The 16,823-nt window shown below is 37.3% G+C and overlaps 1 protein-coding gene across 1 annotated transcript in view; it reads left to right on the forward strand.

Moving 5' to 3' along the window:
- Positions 1 to 16,823, forward strand: part of LOC136264979 (uncharacterized) — a gene marked incomplete in the record, with an annotated part of 63,369 nt that overhangs the window by 7,876 nt on the left and 38,670 nt on the right. The window contains 1 exon segment of the mRNA XM_066059746.1: positions 11,215 to 11,677. Within this exon segment, the coding sequence (XP_065915818.1) occupies positions 11,215 to 11,677 (463 nt within the window).

The raw sequence follows: 16,823 nt of genomic DNA on the forward strand, positions 1-16,823 counted from the left end.
TGGTATGCCATAAGGCACCTCTCAGGCTGGAGCGATGTCAAACAGTGAAAAAATCAAGCCCATAGCCTTAGCCGTTATCGACTTACGCTTGTCTGAAGGAATCAGTCAGTTACTCAGTCAGTAGGAAGTTCTGTTTAATAATTAAAACAAAATTCTGTAGCAATATGTTGAAACCATTTCAGGTTGATCTGTAGACATGCTAGCCAATACTGCTTCATCGTCATCAGGGTAAAGGAAAAACTGCATTGAAATACATTGGGTAAAAAACGCATACTACAAAATGATTTTGCACGCGTTTTAATTGCTTCTGTAAACGGTCAAACAAGACTTGAATCGAGATAACTAAGTGACCAACGGATTTGGGTGATCTTTGTTTCGTTTCAGTGCCATGAAACAAATGTAAGTTATGGGTGTTTGTTTATGTTACTGTAAAATATTATCCACACAAAAACAGCCAAGCTGTGAAAAAATGGTGCGGCCTTAAAAAGCCTGGGTGAAAAAAGTTGTGAAATCAAAGGTGGCGGCCAAGAAATGGCTGCAATGATGTTAATGCTAATAAATTTTAACAATGCACACAGCCATTATTAGCATTAACATCATTGCAGCCATTTCTTGGCCGCCACCTTTGATTTCACAACTTTTTTCACCCAGGCTTTTTAAGGCCGCACCATTTTTTCACAGCTTGGCTGTTTTTGTGTGGATTTCACTCCTTTTTGTACTTTATAAGGCCCCAAAACCAGCCTATGGCTGCCTTTGAGGTTTGTTTTTACTCACATTTCTTCTTTTCTATGTAGATACAATGATGATTATTGAAGACATATTTATAAATGTATTTCATTGCATGATTTAATTCAATATTTGATAATTATTATTGTAATACTCTAATAGAGTGCACATTTTTTTGAGGACTTCTAATAGAACATACACAGAATGTTCTAGAACAATCTAGTACTTCTATTGGTAGATCTATGAAATTACAAACGTTTGATTATAAGCAGATTTCAACTAGAAATTTCATTTATAAAGCAGAAATTAAGTAAGGTGATCAGTCAAGGTAGCAGTGGTTCAGTGGTTAAGGATGCAGGTGTTAGGTATGGAGGTCCCTGGTTCGAACTCTGGTAAGTTTTCTTTTCCGACATTTTTTGCACACCTTTTTTACCCCGTGGTGACTGCTCTATTAGAGTATCTCGATCCCGCGATTTTACACTTGCTTAGTTTTTGCTTTATAACTTTGTCGCTGTAACTCTATTGCTATTCAAACTATCAAAAGGCACTGCTACGATGATCAGCCTATCTACACACCAATTTTCAAGTTATTTCTATACTTGGTTTACCCTGTAGCCGTGACAGAAGTTTGATCTTTGTTTACGTGAATAAACGTCCATAACTCCTTGAATATTACTCAGATTTACAACAAACTTGGTACGTGAATCCATCGTTACACGCTCTTCATTTGTGCCAAAGATCGAGGCAATCGAGTTACACGTTTGCATTTTATAGCAATTTTTGCAAAGTGTGCGAAAATAAATCGAAGCCCCCGTAGCCCCCCGTACGGCATAAGAAGAAGAAAAAAACGAAGAAATTAAAGCGAAATTTTGGACGCCCATATCTCGCAAATGGCTGTTGCGAATTTAATCAAATTTGCTGTGTGGCGTACCCTACCTGGGGGACAGCTATAATGCAAAAATAATGTGCTTTGGAGAAAGGGCCATGGAGCTATGCATGCGTGAAAAAGCTGTTTTCTTTCTTCCTGTAAATATACTCACGGTGTGGTCGCCGGCTTTCTTGGCCGCACGACACACTACCGTGTGTCTAGATGTAAACACGTGTGTCTAGATGTAAACATCGCCGTTTCTAAGTTTAAACAGCTTTGTGCTTAAATGCATGGGAATATGTAGGGAATAAACCATACCTTGCTGACTACCCCAATTCATTGCGAAGACAATGAGCCAAGTTCCATCTCCATAGCTTGTTTCCTTTGTGAGTTATGATCAATTAAACAAGTGCCTGTAATTTTTGTCACGTATAGTCACTGTACAAATCAATTGTTTTGCACTTCCTGCTGTCTATCGCTAGCTATAACTCCACAACTATTCACCAGATAAGGCTGAAACTTTGACAGCCCATTGCTATTTCCCTTTGGATAACAAAGAAATTATAAAAAGAAATTTGATAAAAATGCTAACTAGTCTAGTTTTTGCTCAGTGGGTCACTATTAAGAGGTGGGGTCTCTGTACTCTATCGCTATTAGTCCATTTAGTTCTTATTGGATGGGCGTGGTCATGAACCTATCACAAATGGGATCCCAATCGTAAAGTTGCAGATATCTAGCTAGTGTACCTCTTATAGTAGTTCCAGGACTGAAGTGCTTCTGAAATCCAGCTCTGAAATAATTCTGTGGTGTCTAAATATGCTGCTGAAAGAAAGTGTTGATGCAGAAAATTAATGCCTCAATGTGGTTTCTTTGGATGAAGAAGAAGACAAGCAGCCTGATTGAAAATGAAAAAAAAGACAAGGTGCAGAAGGCCTACACTAGTCAGAACCCCAAAAGGCACATTCCACTAGTGAGCTTGTTATTGTAGCATAAAATGGTGACTGTGTCCTGCTTCGTTTGGCCTCTAGCCTTGTGATTGTGGTCAGGCAGTGAGGCAGTGGGACTAAAATTTGAGTTTTGGCAATTTTTAAAGATTCTATATCCAACCACCAGTACGTGTTTTGTTATATTTAATGTATTATTTGGACTAGTACTATTCCGTAAAGGTAATTTTCGTCTTGTAAAATCTCTCTAGGATGATTTTCGAAGGTGGGATTTTGGTCTGTGTGTGAAATTTTTGGTGCGATCCCTACTTAAAAAGTGCTACCATACTGTTTGATGATTGGGATATAACACTTATTATTGTTTTACTGTGATTTAATAATATCATGCACTACTCAAGCTTGTTTCAGTTCTTTGGGTCGATGTGCTATGGTCCCTACTCTAGTTCAAAATTCCTAATTTTTTCGAGTATGTTACTATCCACTCAAAAACAGCCAATCTGTAAAAAAACGAATGCAGCCTTCAAAAGCCTGGGTGAAAAAAGTTGTGAAATCGAAGGTGATAGCCATTTCATGCTGTTAATGCTAGCAAATTTTAATAATGACTCTGTGCATTAATAAAATTTATTATCATTAACATCATTGCAGCCATTTCATGGCCGCCACCTTTGATTTCACAACTTTTTTCACCCAGGCTTTTGAAGGCTGCACTATTTTTTTACAGCTTGTCTGCTTTTGAGTGAATTTCACTTCTTTTTGTACTTTCAAAACAAAGGTTTTGAGGCTTACTATTTCTTCTTATCTACAGATCATAGCTAACCGCTACAGGAACAATGATGATCATACAAGTGATACAGAAAATTACCTACTCATACCAGACAGCTATGCCAACAAAGAGTGAAAACCATCAGTATTATTGATGAAAAAAACACCAAAATAACAATTTAGGCAAGGGTGTCCTCAGACACATGGTGCCACAACCATTATTTGCTAGTTCATGCATGATGGCTATACTTGAATATAAAGTTGTGTCAAGTCTATATGTATTTATTTCCACTATAGTGATTTATATGAAACTGAATAGACATGCACGATCGTAGAATATTCATATTGAAAACTTTTGCATATTTTTGAAATAATTAAAATATGAGCTGAGTGTTTCCATAATTTATGTGGACTCCACTTGTATTGTATGTTGTTGCAGGAGATGAAACGAGGATCGTCCAAAGCCGTAGAATAGCTGGTTGTAATGAAGAACTGTAGATGACTGAACAATGCTCCACTCCTATATTTTTTGAGAAGCCAAAAGACGCTACGTAAGACCACAGCATTGACTAAGGCATTCAATTTTGCAGTGACTGTTCTATTAGAGTATCTCGATTTTTCATTCACATGTGAATAGATGCAGTTGCTCAACTTTAAACAAAGCAAATTCTGCACCTTTTTTTACTGGGATATGATTTCCAGCCTGTTTTATCACAAGTTTTGCTAGCATAGCACTTATTATGATGATTATGATGATGATGATTGGTCTGCTCACAGATCACCTGGGGGCAAGACTAAGTTAATATTACCAATATACCACTGATCGATACAAAAATGGCTCTGATTTGATGAAATAGCTACTGTATAGACTGAGCCTCAAAGTGTTACAACAATAGTATGATGCTAATGCTTTATTTTAATAGAGTGCACATTTTTGCTTTTGCTGAAACCATTTAATAGAACACATGTAGAATGTTTTAGAACATTTTAGAATAATCTAGATTTTCTATTAGTACATCAGTTTTACTTATTAAATAGATTTAAGCTAGAATTTTCATTTATAGAATAGAAATTAAGTGAAGTGATCAGCCAGGATAGCAGTTTTTCAGGGTTAAGGATGCAAGCATTAGGTATGGAGGTCCTTGGTTCAAACTCTGGTCACACCGTTTTTTACCCCACAGTGACTGCTCTATTAGAATATCTCGATCCCACAATTTTACACTTGTTTGGTTTTTGCTTTATAACTTTGTATTTGTAAGTCTGTTGCTGTTCTAACCACAAATAGGCACTGCTATGATAATCAGCCTATATACACACCAATTTTCAAGTTATTCCCATACTTGGTTTATCCTGTAGCTGTGACAAACGTTTCATCTTTTTTTATGTGAATAAATGCTCATAACTCCTTGGTTATTTATCAGATTCATAGCAAGCGTGGTATGGAAATCCACCTATATAAACTCTTCATTTGTGCCAAATATCGATACAATCGAGGTACACATTTGTGTTTTATAGTAATTTTTCTAAAGTGTGTGAAAAGAAGTTGAAGCCCCCACACCTCCCTATGGCTTAAGAAGATGAAGAAAAAACGAAGAATTAAAATGAAACTTTGGCCACTCATATCTAGGAAATGGCTGGAGTGATTTCCTTCAAATGTGGTACATGCTGTAGCCTACCTGGCGGATACCTTTGCAGTGAAACTTGTTTCAATCGGATAAGGGATTACAGAGTTACAAAGGTGTGAAGATCAAGTTTTCTTTCTTCCTGTCAATATACTCACTGTGTAGCATGCCGGCTTATTGGGTCGCATGACACACTACTGTGTGTCTTGATAAAGGCTAGCTAAAGCCTTTTAAGGACTAGTATTTACGTTTTACCACTGTTTGTGAGGTGCAAGTGACATTTGCTGTGCTAAAAAATGATATCCAGCTTTCATTAACATCAAATTATGTGTGCATGTGATTGATAACAGCAATAATGAAATTAGAGTAGTGGCATAAAAGGGATGTGGGCAGGGATGAGAAAAAATTTTAGTTGTTGTACCCTATATGTGACTGGATCTGGGAAAACCGGTCTTATCGCTCATGTCAGCAGATTTGATTTTTCACCAAGAACGGATTTTGGGTGATGTTATTTTATGGGCCACACCCACACCTTTGTGGTCCCTACTTAGGCACCGGCCTATTATGCCCAAAAATTTACCTATTATGCTTTTGAGCATTGCTCAAAAATTAAGCCTATTATGCTCAAAATTATGCTTTCAAAATCAAGATTATGCTCTAGAATTGACTGTTTTATTAGAGTATATCAGCCTTTCTTGACCGCTGTATTAGAGTAAGTGACTGCTCTATTAGAGTATCTCGATCTTATTTCTGCAAAGTGTGAATAACCAACAAAGAAACGGTTTAATAAGTTATATTACGTGTTTTTAAATATGAAATGCACTAATAATACTATTAGCAGTGAATATTTGCTTTCTTTCAGGCATGCGTATTGCGCATTTTAATTAAATTTTCAAACATCGTCCCTATTATGCTAGCATTATGCTTGATGTTTTTGGTCACCTATTATGCTTTAAATTATACTGGCATAATCGGCCGGTGCCTATCCCTACTATACAGTACTATTGTACTGTATGATACAGTTTGATTTGGAGTATTTTCTTTAATAATGAATGATGAAAAATGACCTCCTGCCTGCATGGAACTCTGAATTTTGTGGATGAGAAACAAGTACGTAATCAAGTTTTCCTGGCCTATCTACTTACTCTACATACTACTACAACTACCAGTAGGGAATACAATAGGGGAAAATGGGATTGTCATCCCATATCAATGCCCTGAAGTGGCCAATACTTCAAAATCATTCTGGCATTGTTCAACCATCAGTAACGCAACAAAAAGGTTCTGAACTAGATTCTTTAAGAGGAACAACACTGTGAGGGGTGAGTCTTGGTGAATCACACAGATTTTTACTAGAGTCATGACGAAGGACTCAACAAAGAAGATTGCTTTGAGCAAGGCTTCCAGTTGAACCAGGATGGGGATTGGCTGGCTAATTATCTGCTGGATCTAGTATGTGAAGTACACCTGTGTTTCTGTTAAGGCTCCTGTGGCCCCCTATTACCTGTCAGGCTGTGTCAGCTACTCTCCCATGTGCAAGTAGCAGAAGAAAATCTCGAGTGGAAATGTCACTGCAGAAAGATTCTTTTATTTACAAATATTTAGAACTGTTTTTAAAATACTTCAATATTGGGGCACTCGTACACAATTTTGGAGTTTTGTGTGAGCGTTGGCTACCCCTCAGACAAATTGTTCACTACAGTATAGAAACTATGTATATATATTTTATAATATACAGAGTATTGTGGAATGTTTGCAACAAAAGTGTAAGCACCAATGAAAAAACGTTATCCATCAACATTGAAATGTACTCAAGTTACATTTCTGGTAACGGCTTCCTGTATTGCAAAGATTCTGCAACTCTGTGTAGCCAGCAATGTGTGATTGTGCCCACATAATGTGTATCACGTGTCTCTAGTTTTGTTTTGTATTGCATGTAATCTTTCTGTAGTGAGATATGTACTGTAGCTATTGTAGGGCTGGAGGAAGGAAAATTGAGTTGGTAAGGCCATTGTACATGTTGAAATTACTTGAGAGAGGAGTCGCTGCACAATGTGCGAAGCATACTCTGCAAAATGCAAAGCACGAGCAGTTTAGAGGGGTCTGGGGACATACCCCCCAACCTGGAAAATTGTTGAAAAATTAGATACTTAGATGTGCTATTTTATTGATATTTCACTGCTAACTAGCTATATAAATATGCTCAAATCACCTGCCTTGTTGTTCTTCAGTCTTTCTATACTAGTATGCTATTCGCCACAATATACAACTGTTGAGATCCCAGATCAATACAATCATCTGCAAGAAACTTTCATCCATTATGATTTATACTACATGTGACCAGAGTTGGGGGTAACGCGTTACAAATGTAACGTGTTACGTAATAATATTATTCTTATAGTAACGAGTAATGTAACGCGTTACATGACAAAGTAGCGAGTAATATATAACGGATATACATCCGGAAATTGTAATGAATGTAACATGTTACTTCCTTTTAAGGCGCATTGTATCCAGACACGTGATTGATTGCATTTTGAATCCAGACAAGACTGGAGATAGCATTATAGGCATGGACAAAGAATGATAGTGTATGGGGAGTGCCCTTGAGGCTAAGATACAACAAAAAAGTATGTATTTGTGGCTGAACTACACCAGAGAAACACGTGTCTTGCTTGTGTCACTTGTAGTTGTAGGCTGTTAGCTTGTATTTAGAAAGTTGGACTTACTTTATAGTTTGTAACGAACAAATGTAATATGTAATATTATTACTAGTTACAGCCCAGTGTTGGGCAAGTTACTTTGTAAAAGTAACTAGTTACATATTACATATTACTTGCAACTGAACTATTTAGTTACAGTTACATATTACCCATAAAATAAAGTAACTGTAATAATATTACATATTATATTACTTTGTGTCCACAGCCTTAAGCTGTCACGTATGAAACTTCCACCTTATCACGTGACATAATTGCGTTGTTGGACAATATGCAAATTTTGGTTATAAGTAAGAAGCTGGTGAATAAGCTTCATTCAGTAGGCCTCGTTACTTCGTTGTGGCTAGCCGTTACTCAGAGGACAACTAACGAGATTAGTAACTTCGTTACTTGTAGTAATAATATTACGTAATATTAGACTCGTTACAGTAACTATATTACTTAGGTAACGCGTTACATTTGTAAGTAAAGTAGCTTGCGTTATATTACCTGTTTTTATAGCGTATTTCGTTATATTACTTAGTTACCACAAAAGTAATAATATTACGTAACGCGTTACATAAGTAACGCGTTACTCCCATCACTGTTACAGCCCTCAGAGTAGCGAGTAATATGTAACTCGTTACTTTTTTCAGTAAGTAATATGTAACTGTAGCACGCTACATCACGTAAAAGTAACGAGTAATATGTAACTATTTACATTTTTAGTGTAACGACCCCAACTCTGCATGTGACATCCTCTTATCAACATATATAGTTACTTTCCCAGCACCGTCAAATTATAGAATAATTTACCAAATTACTTACTTGACTGTTACCCTCACAATCAGTTTTCCTCTAATTTATTTAAGTACATATTTAAGTAATGGACTCTTGTTAAACTTTTTTCTGCTTGATTGTATAATGTATGTTTCTTTGTTTTTTTGGTTATTTACCACCTGGGCGTCATCAGTTGATCTGACTGCCCAGTACATTCATTAAATCTAAACCTATAATACAGTAGATAGACCTGACATACGTACAAGGGACACAGCATGAAACTTGTTATAATTTATGACTGTAGTAATTTGGTTAGGGAGTCTCTGGGGATGCAAAAATCTGCAGGATTTATGCACTTTAAAGGCTAGAAAATGCCTTAAAATCGATACTGCAGTAAATGCAAGTAAAACTAGCGATGACTTACAACTTTTCCCCAGATTTTTCAAATTTCACAGGAAGCCCATGCTGGAAGCATGCCCCCCCTTTATGATAAAATATTATTATTTAGTGATTAGACAGCTATACAGATCATCTTGTAGATATACTTGTGGACAATCACAAGAAAATGGCACGATGTGGGGTGAGTGAGTTTGCTCAGTATCTTGACTGGACGAGTGGGTAGTTGAAGAAAGATGATATTTACTCAAAATCTCATCTAGATGGCCACCATGTGATGTATGGGTGTATAGCTTCCTGCCACAGAACAAGGTGCCTAGGTTGTCAGTGCTAGCCCTTCGCTCAACAAAATGAAGCCAAGAGTAACCAGCCAAGAAATACTGATGATTATCTTATGAAGATTGAATTGTTATTAAGTGTGTTGGTTTAGAGTCACAGAAGACATGTGATAATTCCCACAAATGCTATTGTCATCACACGTGTAGAACCCACAATCAAAACAATGTGAAATGTTATGCTGTGCCATAAGGTAATTGTAAGTACTGAGCATGTAGTTTTGTGAGGTTGAGGAACTATAGGGAACTACTCATGCCATACATTTTCAACGGTATTATATTTGTAAAATGTACCATAGATAGCACATGATTGCATGGGAGTAATATACTTCATGCTGGTCAGCTAGTTGGTCCAGCTTCAGATTATTAGTCCGGCTCAGGCCTATCCAACTGGACCATGTCCTCCAGCCCTGATTGTATACATGTTTGCACATTGAGTGTGATCTTTAATATTATTTTGCATATAACGAAGAAATAGCAGAACATGGCAAGGTCATGTAGCTCATTGTCAATCTCAGAATTGAAATCCTCTCACTCTTATCTCTGCTTTCAAGCATAAGTTCTGGATAAAACACAGAAACTAATTTTTACCTGTGAGATCTTAAAATCTTGGGGGTGGTTTTTAAACTCTGTTGGGGATCTAACCGCTAGTTATCTCCATAGTTGGTGAGATATACATAGCTACACATTTTAGAAACGATTACTGTGAATGATACCGGTTTTGGTGGGAATAAAGTGTGGTGAATAGTACACTATGTACAATATTTGAATGTGATCTTGGGGTGTATATACCCAACTAACAATTTCTGATGCTATGAAATGTCTACCATGTAAAACTTCTGGTAGCATAGACTAATCAGACTTTTACTCATCAGTATCACTATAATATTATACGTACAGTATGAGCAGGGTATTCACCAGTTGCAACCTACAAAGAAGGGAACATCTTGAAGTGCCCACATAACTGATCTAGTGTACATGTAATTACATATTAAAGTGGTTCACTTTTCCTCCATAGGCCACTATATTGTACTGTGTCAGAGGAGGTTGGACACGCACACATGAGCGCATACATTTTGTATTGAAAGTTTAACCAAGTGCTCACGAAAATTTTCACAAATGCCATTTGAGAGTGCATTTCGAGTTTAGTCTGTTCAGCCGGCCAACCCCATTCAACCCCACTACTCCAGGCGCATAAATCGCTCTTGAAATCTATGGGGATCATGTGTGTAAGCGTTTGCTGGGTGGAATCCATGTGTAATACTATAGGGACGCCTTATGTACGTGTATTTTAGCACAATAATTGTCGAAGAAAGCAATGTGCATGCTAACAAAGCCTCCCAGGGTAATGAAAAAGAAGAGCGGATGCCGCTAGCTTGGCCTCACAGAGAATTGAAAAGAGAATTAGAAACCCGCACACCCGTCTTGCAATAAGAATTTGCTGTTCAACCTAAGAAGCATGAGGTAACACGGTGTGGATATTGCTAAACATTTCTTCTATCACTTACTCCTCGTCACATATTAGAAATATGCAATAACAGTAATAAATTTCAGAAGCGCTTATATCGTGTCCAACCTCCTCTGGTACTGTGTCAAAGAATCACATATAGTTTCAATATGAGGCATATAGTAAAACTTGAAGGAAATTTAACAGTTGTTTTCTCCAACTAGAGCCAGCTAGTATAGACATGCGTAGTTCAATAATGACTGAATAGTATTAATGTTGATAAACTTTCATCCTTGACATGCCAATTTGTCATCTTTTAGTCTTGCTAATCATTCATTGTTTATTTTGTAAAGTGTGCGTACATACAGTACTTACTTTACAGCTGTATACCCAAAAAACCCAAATCTTATATACAGTGTATATATTATACATATGCATGTCTCTGTTATCCCATGTTGTGTCTGAAACATTATACAATAGGTACTACAATTTAAATGAGATGATTTAACAGGATGTTATGTTTCCTGTTATTTCAACTAGTCTGATTTCGGTATAGATATATTGACCACAAATATGGTAACTATGGTGCGGTAAACAACCTAGGGGTATAAACAGAACTTTGTTGTTTTCTCTAGATAGTAGAGAGACACCCACACATGGTGGATCTTGCTAGCCAGACAGGGAGAAAGATAAACAAAAGACAATCTTCAGTGGACTATTCCAACATCAGGATACATGTGGAATATACCAATATAGACTCTAGTGCTGACTCATATGTACGAGGACCTAACAGTGTATTACCTGACAGTATTAAGACTCTTGAGAGTATTCTAATGGTCCATCCAGTACAGGGTAACCTACTCATACCTCCTTTTTGTGATCAAACCTATTCTTCTGGTAGTAATGAAGGGAAGTGTGTATATAACTTACCATCTCAGAGTGATTTTAATTGTGGAAAGTTTGCTACTATTCCACTATCATATATTGGTACCAGAGAAGTCTGTTACGGTTCTAGTGGATCATGTCATATGGAAGGTCCCAATGGCTCAGGAGTTCCTAATGCTGATTATCTTCTGTTTGTATCAGCTACTTCTTCATGTGAGTTATACATAGTCATGTACATTTTCTTATATGGTTGTAATTAAAGTACAGAGAACTAAGTTATATGCAGGGCTCCACCATAATCAGGTTGGTATCAAAACAGAGCTGGTATATTTGTCATTTGATATCGGTTGGTTGTCCAATACCAATCAATAAACTTGTGCCAATTATCATCATCATGATCATAAATGCTTTGACAGACTGGAAATAGCATTGAACTAATTAAAAAGCTAATTTACTACTATAAAACATTGAGTAATAACAACTTATCATTATTAACATGAAAAATTTGAGATACTTAAATAGTATACAGTCATGACATATTAAAATATATGGAACAAGCACACTTAACAAACTTGGAAGGTGTGTATTGTACATACGTATATACAAGTAAACACAATTGATTACTTAACTAATTGTGGAAGATGATACCAAATGTCCATAGATAAGCCAGAGCAGTGCAACTGGCTTGGTTGATCAGGTTTCAACCTGACTACTTTTTGTTAAGATCAAGGTACTCTAATAGCAGGGGCGGATCCAGGAGCTAGCAAGGGTAGGGGCACAAACAGGCCAAGTTGTAGGTGGTTGGGGAGAGCCAGATTCTCTTGTTAGTTGCTGCATTCAAATAATACACCTCTTGGTAGTATCTCACTGTTGATTTTTACCATTTTAGCCTTTGCAGATGGCTGTGAAGTCTTAAAAGCTGTTTAAAAGACTCTGAATGTCTTAACAACAACAATATGATAATTATTTATAGAGACACTTGGTGCACACGAAGGTGCTGGGTGACAATTTCAGAGCTTTGGTTTGCTTTGGTTTCAGGTAAATTTGTTGAGCCTGGAATTTGTAATAAATACTAGTAAAATGTGCATATTTCATGAGTTGATCCTGACCTGACAAAGTTTAGTACTTTAATCAGAAGTATGGCTCCTCCATAAGGTGGGGGGGGCATTTGGATCCACCATTGAATATAGCAGTCAGATATTCTAATAGAGCAGTCAGTTACCTTCTTTCACTGCCGTTGTGATTACTAGTTAAATATGTCTAATCAAAAACAGCCAAACTGTAAAAAAAGGTGCAGCCCTCAAAAAGGCCATGATGAAGAAAGATGTGAAATCCAAGTTGGCGGCCACAAAATGGCTGTAATGGTAGGTAAATGGCAAAAATTTTAAATAATGACAATTCAGGTGAATTTGTGCTGCTTCCTCCAGGTGTATTTCACATCTTTTTTTATCATGGCCTTTTTGAGGGCCGCACCTTTTTTTACAGTTTGGCTGTTTTTGATTACTGTAGATATCACTTCTTTTTGTATTTGTAAAGCCGTCTTATGGCCGGCTTAGGGGTTATTTTAATCTGTTTTCTTTTCTTTACTACAGAGAAAGAAGAAAGACATTCAAAGCAGACTTTTTATTTTAACTATTTTTGATTTTCAGTAATTATACAAATTTTGTGTTATTACATGCCATTTCTTTTCTACAGGATACAGCCCCTGTGACTTGTTTGTAGGTGATCTCCACAGGGTGACTATAAATGTAGCTGAACTTTCTACATGGTCACATATAGTGTAGCTTATCTCTCTACATGGTGCCTTATTTCTAGTTGATTTCTCTACAGAATGACTTATTGACAGCTGAATTCTCTACAAGGTGATTTGTATGTAGCTGAGCTGTCTACAAGGTAAATTAGTTGATCTCTCTACAGGGTGACTAGGTTGTAGTTGAACTCTCTACAGGGTGATTTGTTTGCAGCTGAACTCTCTACAGGGTAACTGGTTTCTAGCTAATCTCTCTACAGGGTGACTTGTTTCTAGCTAATCTTTCTACAGGGTGACTTGTTTGTAACTAATTTCTCTATAGGGTAACTTGTTTCTAACTTACACGGTGATTTGTTTGTAGCCAAACTCTGTTTTAACTGATCTCTCTGATTTGTAGCTGAGCTCCATGTACAGAATGCTTTGTTTAATTGTAGCTGAACTCTCTACATGATGAATTGAGCTCTCTACAGGGTGACCTGATCTCTCTGCAGGGTGATTTGTTTCTAACTAACCTCTCTACAGGGTGACTTGTGTGTAGCTGATCTCATTATATAGGGTGGTAGCTGAATTCTAGCTGATCTCTCTAAAGGGTGACTTGTTTCTAGCTGATCTAACAAGGTGACTGGTTTCTAGCAATCTCTATAGAGGGTGACTTTTTCTAGCTGATTTCTCCACAGGGTGATTTTCTTGTAGCTGAACACTCTATAGGGTAACTTGTTTTAGGTAACTTGTTTGTAGCTGATCTCTCTATAGGGTGGTAGCTGAATTATACAGGGTACCTTGTTCCTAGCTGATCTTTCTAAAGGGTGACATGTTTCTAGCTGATCTAACAGGGAAATTTGTTTATAGAAGAACTCTCTACAGCGTAACTGGCTGATCTCTCAACAGGGTGACTTGTTTCTAGCTGATCTCTCTACAAGGTGACTTATTTCTAGCTGATCTCTCCACAGGGTAATTTGCTTGTAGCTGAACTCTCTATAGGATACCTAGTTTCTAGCTGATCTCTCTACAGGGTGATTTGTTTTTTAGCTGATCACTCTACAGGGTGACTTTTTGTAGCTATATAAACTCTCCACAAGTTGAAACTTAGCTGAATTTTCTACAGGTTGACTTGAAGCGTAGTTGAACTCACTCTGTACAGCGTGACTTGTTTCTAGCTGATCTGTCTAGTTTGAACAGTGGCTTATTTGTAGCTGAACTCTCTAGCTACAGGGTGATTTGTTTGTAGCTGAACTCTCTGCAGGGTAACTTGTTTCTAGCTGACCTTTCTCCAGGGTGATTTTTACGTAGCTGAACTCTCTACAAGGTGACTTGTTTTTAGCCAAACTCTCTACAGAGTGACTTTTTTCTGGCTGATTTTTCTACCGGGTGATTTGCTTCTAACTGATCTAACAGGGTGATTGTTTGTAGATGAACTCTCTACATGGTGCCTTTGTTCTAGCCGATCTTTCTACAGGATGATTTCTTTCCTAGGTGATCTTGCTACAGTGTGATTTGTTTGCAGCTGATCTCTCTACAGGGTGAGTTGTTTCTAGCTGATATCACTAGTCTGATTTGTTTGTAGCTGAACTCTCTACAGGGTGACTTAATTGCTTGTAGTGCTGAACTCTGTACAAGGTGATTTGATTGTGGCTGAACTCTCTACAGGGTGAAATGGTTTCCCTACAAGGTGACTTGTAATGGTCTGAATCACTAGAGCGATTTATTTGTATGTAGCTGCATGGTAACTGTTCTATTAGAGTATTAGGGTGACTATTCTATGAGAGTATCTCGATCTCGTTTTGTTACACATAGTTTGCTTTTGAACCACAACTAAGCGGTTTGTAATCCAATTCTTCTGTACTACTGCAAGATGATTATTCCAGCTACACACCGATTTTCAGCTTATTACTCTAAGCGGTTTTCCTAGTAGGCGTGAAAACTAGCTAATAGTAGGCATTCCAGCCCAGTTTTTAAATTTTAGATAAATTGGACTTTTTATATGCTCAATAGATGGAGTATTGATTGCCGATCTCAGAAATATATAGTTTGTTGGGTTGGAATTAGCTACTTTGGCATGTACAGTACTTAAAAACTGAGAAAAGGTACATTTTTCTCCAGGCCTCCCCATACATTTTAAAGGGAAAAATGGCACAATTGAATCAGGAAGCCATCTAGCAATCTGGACTGTCTTGAACTGCAGTTGCTTCTAGCTGCAAGTTTGTACATGTAATGAGAGTAGTTTCAGATCTGATTGGATCTCAGCGATCTTTGTATACTTTGTGGTGAGCAAATATGTTTCACCTACTGCACAATTCTCAATACAATGGTGTATACCCATAGGCAAGAGGCTATGTCAAGTAAGTAAAAACATCAAGTTAACAACTTACAAAGGTAAACAACTAAAGTGGAGGTGTCACATTGATGCAACAATACCTAAGGTGGAGTTGTGGTTTCAATTACGGCATTGTTATGCCAACTTTGAAGTGGTTTGTATTTTTGAGCTGATAATACAGCCATCAGAAAATTGCTGTGGAGCTGAAAATCGCTAACCCGACCGAAGTAACTATGCACTTTAAAGTAGGCACCAGTGACTACCTTTCACCCGACAGTACGTTTTTTTAAGTTTTAAAGTATTCTGCATACATTACAAGGCTTGAAAAGATTACAAAACACAAAACTTACTTATAAGTAACATGCACGAAAAAACTAAGATTTTCATGATGATCAGCATGTAGACAAACCCTATAGCAACTTTCATCCTCATTAGAGCTTGGACGCGGCAAGTTAAATACGAGTTGTTATTTTGTGCCACGGTTCTATTGGGAAATATACGGAGAATTTTTTTATTAAAAAATCTCGGATGCTGGAATGCCTACTAATAGTTCTTTTATTCATAAAACTCAATCACGTAATTGTGACAAAGGTTGGGTTTTGTGTCATATCTCCATGGTCTTTATGTCGATTCCTTTCAAACCACAAAAAGGCACTCCCATGATGGTTACTCCATCTACATAGCAATTTTCAACTCATTCCTCCAAGGGGTTTACCCTGTGGGCATGACAGAAGTTCAACCTTATTTTATGCAAATAATTGGCCATAACTCCATGAATGTTCATTGGATTCCTATCAAACATGGTACTGAGATCCGCTTTAATGATCACTTTATGTGTGCCAAATTTCAGCCCAATTGGAGCACTCATTGGTGTTTTATGGCAGATTTTTCAAAGTGTGCAAAAAGAAGTAGAAGAAAAAAAAACAACAAAGAAATTAAAACAAAATTTTGGCCTCTCGTATCTTGGAAAATGGCGTGGGAGATTTTCTGGCATGTAGGTTCCCTGTCCTGGTGGGCACTTCTGTAACAAATTTGCTTCCAATCGGATGAGGGATCATGGAGCTACAAAGGTGTGAAAATTCCATTTGTTTCTTCCTGTTAATACACTCACGGTGTGGCATGCCAGCTTCTTGGGCTGCACAACACACTTCTGTGTGTCTTGATCTCCAGATACATTCTTAAACTTGCTTTTTGAAAATTTTCTTGGTGAAAACCCTCCTAGGTGTAGCATTCTATATACATGCTGTGTGTGCACTGCTCACTTTGTGCTCACTTTGTCCTAGTTCTAAGGTATT

Source organism: Dysidea avara, chromosome 1 (assembly GCF_963678975.1).
Source record: "Dysidea avara chromosome 1, odDysAvar1.4, whole genome shotgun sequence".
In the NCBI taxonomy this organism is placed as follows: domain Eukaryota; kingdom Metazoa; phylum Porifera; class Demospongiae; order Dictyoceratida; family Dysideidae; genus Dysidea; species Dysidea avara.